The sequence below is a fragment of the Berghia stephanieae genome, chromosome 13 (genome assembly GCF_034508935.2).
Source record: "Berghia stephanieae isolate SIO BIC M18660-M18661 chromosome 13, UCSD_Bste_1.3, whole genome shotgun sequence".
NCBI classification, from domain to species: Eukaryota; Metazoa; Mollusca; class Gastropoda; order Nudibranchia; family Aeolidiidae; genus Berghia; species Berghia stephanieae.
Window position 1 is genome coordinate 22,836,042 of NC_088372.1, and position 6,945 is coordinate 22,842,986.

At 41.7% G+C, this 6,945-nt stretch overlaps 1 protein-coding gene across 1 annotated transcript in view; it reads left to right on the plus strand.

The window, feature by feature from the left end:
* The window catches only part of LOC144959169 (uncharacterized), a gene marked incomplete in the record, with an annotated part of 81,931 nt that overhangs the window by 36,716 nt on the left and 38,270 nt on the right, over positions 1-6,945 (plus strand). The window contains 1 exon segment of the mRNA XM_078891703.1: positions 6,161-6,253. Coding sequence (XP_078747829.1) covers positions 6,192-6,253 — 62 coding nt within the window.

Sequence of the window (6,945 nt, forward strand, 5' to 3'; positions counted from 1 at the left end):
CTCTCTCTCTCTCTCTTCAGGGTTGGGGATTTTCAATGATTTAAATTGAGCTTTTATATAGGGCAATATCCACTAAACGTGCTCAAAGCGGTAGCTTATCTTTCTGAGAACCAGAAATAAAGATTCGATCCCCAAAATGAAGAAGACTGAATCCTGTTTATCTTACCTGCTTACTTAATCCTCTTCGGGCCTCGATTGAGGCCATCGGGCATCCGCCAGACATCTCCATTTTGCGGTGGCTTTATATTCCAGGACAGGCCTACTTCCTTTTTTTTTCTTTTCATGGTCCTTCTTTCTTTGCCCCCCCCCCCCCCCCTTTTTTTTTTCTTTCTTCCCCTCTCCCCCATTGGCAAATTCGAATGTTTGATATAATGACTCTAGGAGAAAGACTTTACTTTACCGCATACACACCGTATTAAAACATGTAATTCTTTCTTTACTTGTGTTCACCTTTGTGTTTACATGTCGTATGAAATCGAGAACCTAATCTCATTTGGCGATCTCTCTTTACCTGGTTGGTGATTTGTAATAATGGCGATGGCTTGTTGGTATTCTCATTGGAATGAGATAAATGTGGGGATTTATTGGTTGTTATAATAGGATGGTGGGTATAATAATAATGGAATGCCAGCCCTAACCATTCAGCCATCCACTTATCCATCCACCCATTCATCCGTCCACCCATCCATCTAGCTATCCGTCCATCCATCCATCTAGCTATCCGTCCATCCATCCACCCATCCATCTAGCTATCCGTCTATCCATCCACCCATCCATCTAGCTATCCGTCTATCCATCCACCCATCCATCTAGCTATCCTTCCATCCATCCACCCATCCATCTAGCTATCCGTCTATCCATCCACCCATCCATCTAGCTATCCGTCTATCCATCCACCCATCCATCTAGCTATCCGTCTATCCATCCACTCATCCATCTAGCTATCCGTCCATCCATCCACCCAGCCATCTAGCTATCCGTCTATCCATCCACCCATCCATCTAGCTATCCGTCCATCCATCCACCCATCCATCTAGCTATCCGTCTATCCATCCACCCATCCATCAAGCTATCCGTCTATCCATCCACCCATCCATCTAGCTGTCCGTCCATCCATCTACCCATTCATTCATCCATCCATATATCCAACTACCCACCGATCCATCCATCCACCCACACATCCACTCACACACATCCATACATCCATCCATCCATCCACCCACCAATCCACCCACACACATATTCATCCGTCCATCCATCCATCCACACATCCATCCATCCATATATCCATCCGGCCATCCATCCATCCATTCACCCACACATCCATCCGTCCATCCATCCATCCATCCATCCACCCACCCATCCATCCATCCACACACACATCCATCCATCCATCTATCTATCCGGCCATCCATCCATCCATCCACCCTCCTATCCATCAGTCCGTCCATCCATCCATCTTTCCATCCGTCCATCCATCCATTCACCCATCTATCCACCCACCCATCCATCCATCCATCCATCCACCCACCCACACATCCATCCGTCCACCCACACATCCATCCATCCACCCGCTCATCCATCCATCCATCCATTCATCCATCCACCCATCCATCCATCCATCCATCCATCCACCCATCTATCCATCCACCCATCTATCCATCCACCCATCTATCCATCCACACACCCATCCATCATTCCATCCATCCATCCATCCATCCATCCATCCATCCATCCATCCATCCACCCATGCATCCACACACCCAACATCCATCCATCCATCCATCCATCCATCCATCCATCCATCCATCCATATATCCATCCACCAACACATCCATCCATCCATCCGTCCCAATGTTTATTGTATTACATAGCCATTAGACCCATGTCCTTATTATGACAAACACTTGATGTGTATAGATGACTATACGGGTGGATGATTCCGTCATTACAGCTATACCTGCCATCTTTATTTGCCCTGCACTGCCAAAACACACATTTCTGCATTTTGGCCATAAAACATTTCCATCAACATTCTATCGATTAACACTAATCCCATTTAATCCATACGCTTCAGAGCACTAACCCCATAAAAATGCCAAGTTTTTAGTCAGTTTAGCATGTTGATATCGATATTTAAGGTAAATCTTTCCTGGCCAAAATTATTATTATGTTTTTAAAAATGTGTTTTGTCAAATGTCCTGCATATGTATATATTTACCTGGCTATCTATATATCTATACAAGGTATTTGTTAGAATATCTGTGTGTTTCTGCGTGTGTGTGTGTGTGTGTGTGTGTGTGTGTAAAACACGTCACGCTACTGTTGTAATGTAGATTATATTTTATATATTATTATTATTATAAGCGATTGTGAAACAGAACCCAAGGGAAGACTTTTTAAAAACAGATTTTGCCTTTTTAAAATGTTGTTATTATTGCTTCAAACCCTTCTCGCGTGTGTAGTGTATTTTAACGTTATTGCTGTAGTGTTACCGTGTAGGCGACGCCAGAGAAGTAAGTAACGATTGTTTATAGTCGTTTTACGATTGTTTCCACCTTTAACCCTTACACTGCGACTTACACTGCGACTATCTCCTTTTATTTATTTAGCTGGTTATAACGGCAGGCATGAACCATAGACACCTAGAATGTAATTAACAACAGCAATGTGAGTCTTGAACTATCGGGTAACCGCTGTGGTGTAACCGTAGCACGTCCGACCAGGTAATCGGTAGGACTGAGGTTCAATCCCCAGTGGAGGCAGGCTGGGTTTTTTTGGGGGATAGATTTTTTTTCTTGTATTTTTATTTCTTTAAAAAATATTTTAAAATTGAGCTTTTATATAGCGCGATATCCACTAAACGTGCTCAAAGCGCTTTACAAAGGGTCCCTGGGAAACATCAACACTTTACATGTAGGACGGGACATGACGCGTGTTAGGCGATATTACACTTTTTTTTTCGGACAGAGACAACGCTGTTAATGGCCAGGTACTTATTTTACACCTGAGTACGATGAGCGAATGTGAGTAAAGAGCCTTTTCCAGGGGCTCAACTATGCGCCGAGCCAGCCTCGAACCCAGGACCTTCCGATTCGAAAGCAAGTTTCATACCACTAGACCACATAGCCGCACTTGCTTTGTCGGGCACTGCTCCAGTCCAGACACACTCTCTCCTCCCCCCCCCCCCCCCCCCCCCCCAAGATCGTTACCCTTTCCTTTATTGAAGCACAAGACGAGACGCATTGCTGGTACTGCTTTCTGCCTGGTGAAAACGATAACGACATAATGTGATGTCGGGTTAATTAATACTAACGAAAAGAATGAACATTGAGAGGCTTCGTATGAGGAACAATACCGACAATGGACGTTTCGGGTACAAACCCTTCATCAGCACAACAATACACAAATTCAGCGTGGAAAACAAATAAAACAAATATTATGCAAAATAACTTTTATCGTCTGTCGGGTTAGAGTACATTCGAACCTCGCCTTCAAAAGGTTAAATGGTTGTCTTAATTTCTTCCTAACCATTGGTTTACAGTGAAGAGTTTGTACTGCGTGTGGTGAACCCGGAAATCCTAGTTGGTGTGACTTTCAAACTGAAGACAATAATCGTACAAACGATTACATTTAATTTGTTTACTGTGATTTGACGGTAGTTTTTGGTTGGTGTGCTTCAAACATTAGTGTTAAGTAATTCTTTGGAAAGATTAAAGTGATTAACGGAGTAAAATAAAAGCGGTGAGTTCGTTCTGCATCTTCAAATGCAACCTTGAATAAAAACATGTGATTGAAAATTGTGTGATCTATCCAATAGTCTATTGTTGTCGTTGTTTTTACATTGGTGGTGGTGTAGGTGGTGGTAGTAGTCGTAGCAGTAGTAGTAGCAGCAGTAGCAGTAGCAGCAGTAGTAGTAGTAGTAGTAGTAGTAGTAGTAGTAGTAGTCGGTTCTTTTCTTTTTTTTCGAGCGCTTTTCATAGAATTACACCTCACAAATAATAATCTTATTGACTTCCCATCAACTTATATTTCTTTTGACCAGGATAAGACTTAAATCTTTATTTAGCCCCGCAACTCTTTTGAAAACATTCACACACACTCACACACACACACACACACACGCACACACACACACGCACACATAAACACAGTAAACAATAACAGAAAGTCACACAATCAATGTTTGGATTAATGTATCTAGATCACCATAAATTCGATCTTTAAGAAGACATTTTAAGTTGGTTTCAAGGAAATGATTTTGTGTGACTGTGTATATCTGTCCGACCGCCTGTCCGTCCGTCAGTCCGTCTCTCTCTCTCTCTCTCTCTCTCTTTCTTTCTCTTTCTCTCTCTCTCTCTCTTTCTCTCTTTCTCTCTCTCTCTCTTTCTCTTTCTCTCTTTCTCTCTCTCTCTCCTCTCCCTCCCTCCCCCTCTCTCTCTCTCTCTCTCTCTCTCTCTCTCTCTCTCTCTCTCTCTCTCTCTATCTATATATCTATCTATCTATCTATCTATATATACCACTGACATATATATATATATGTGTGTGTGTGTGTGTGTGTGTGTGTGTGTGTGTGTGTGTGTGTGTGTATGTGTGCGTGTGATAAGGGTATCAATTATTGGGAACAGCGGATGTGAATATTATATTTACAAATCAGATATACGAGGGTATTGAAGGGCTTGCCGTAACATAGTGCTTCATGAGGCACATTTTGCGTATTTCATTGCCAAAATAGGACCATAACAATTTGTATCTACCAACCGTGTAGGGCGATAAGTATACGTGACCCGCCCTATAACCTTGAATTTCGGACCATAACAATTTGTATCTTCCAACCATGTACGGCGATAAGTATACGTGACCCGCCCTATAACCTTGAATTTCGGACCATAACAATTTGTATCTACCAACCGTGTAGGGCGATTAGTATACGTGACCCGCCCTATAACCTTGAATTTCGGACCATAACAATTTGTATCTACCAACCGTGTACGGCGATGAGTATACGTGACCCGCCCTATAACCTTGAATTTCGGACCATAACAATTTGTATCTACCAACCGTGTACGGCGATGAGTATACGTGACCCGCCCTATAACCTTGAATTTCGGACCATAACAATTTGTATCTACCAACCGTGTACGGCGATAAGTATACGTGACCCGCCCTATAACCTTGAATTTCGGACCATAACAATTTGTATCTACCAACCGTGTACGGCGATGAGTATACGTGACCCGCCCTATAACCTTGAATTTCGAAAACAAATGTCATTGCATTTGATACTCACTCACAGCAATCAAATCGTCAATAATAAATCATTGTGAATCAACGTGCACACATTAGCAGGTCTACTAACCGATCGTAATTGTGGGCTAGATTTAATAGTGTTGTAATGGACAGTATTTTTGTTGCTGCTTGTTGTTGTTGTTTTTTTGTTTGTTTGTTGTTGTTGTTGTTGTTGTTGTTATTGTTGTTGTTATTGTTGTTGTTGTTGTTGTTGTTGTTGTTGGTGGTGGTGGTTTTAATAGATTTCCATTCCACCAATGAGCCCATAACGTCTTGGACCTGCAAATAAGCCCACGTTGATGTGAACAAATTCATTCTAAATTGTTGTGAATCTCACTCACATACATTTCACCCCAGGATGACACCTGTGAATGAATTAATATTATGGAATTCTTAACGTCCATCTGAGATGAGAGGATTCAAGAGCAATCTACCCGTTGACTTAAGTCTAGCCCGTGAAAGGAAAAAAAAAAGAGATGAGAGTATAGTAGGGACCAAAACATGAAAACAAAACAAAAACAAAAACAAAACAACAAAAAACTAACAAACAAAACAAAACAAAACTAAAAAATACTATTAAAAAAAAAACTACAGTCGACTCCGCTTAATCGCACACCCTCGGGAGTTCGGCTTAGTGTTTCGATTAAGCGGAGTGTGGGATTAAGCGGAGAAGCTAATAATAATAGCATCTAAGTCCCAGCTTTCATCTGCAATTCATGTAGGCTTCCCTTCTGGATTTGCCTCATTTGATTGTTTGTTTCTTTACTTTTATTTAATTTTTTTTCTGTTTTGTTGTCTTGTTTTTAAAAAAAACATTAATAAAAAATCACTATTTCCTCATTTTCTCTATTTTTTTTTTTTTACTTTCCAGAAAAGCCAATGGCCGTCCGGACCCCCGGTTGATGCTGGGATGGCACAGCTTCAACTCTGACGTGTCCAATCAGACGACGGCATCTAGTGCCAGGTAAGGCAAGCAAGCCGTTGCCATTGTCATGGATACAGGATTCGTGGTTTATTGGGGTTTACATCCCTGCCAACCCTTCCGATTTTGGCGGAATCATTCCTATTTTCACTCTTTTTAAATTTAAATTGAGCTTTATATACCGCAGTATCCACTAAATGTGCTCAAATTGCTTTACAAGGGGTCCCTGGTCAACAGCAACATTTAACATGTGGGACGGGACATGACGCCTGTTAGGCGATATTACAATTTCTTTTTGACAAAGACAACGCTGTTAACGGCCAGGTACTCATTTTACACCTTAGTACGGTGAGAGAATGTGAGTAAAGAGCCTTTTCCAAGGACTCTTCCTTTCCGCGATTCCGCCATTGTCTCTAAAATTCCGATTTTCAAAAATGATGATAATGGTAAGATGAAAAAAAAATTGGAAGGGGAGGGTGGGTGGGGGGAGGGGGGGGGGGGGTGGATCAATTGCACTCCCAATAAGTCGTTCTGTTGTTTGCTGTGCCAGAATACTGTGTTACTTCTTGTGTTTAGTGGCAAGGTTGATGGGGAATTTTATCCATTGGTGACAAATTCCTATTTCTTGTCTCGAATTCCTATTTTCTGACGTTCTGATTCCACCTTTTGTTGGCAGGTCTGGGTTTATTGGAAACAAAACAAAACAAAACAAAACTTGAGGTCAAGCAATGACC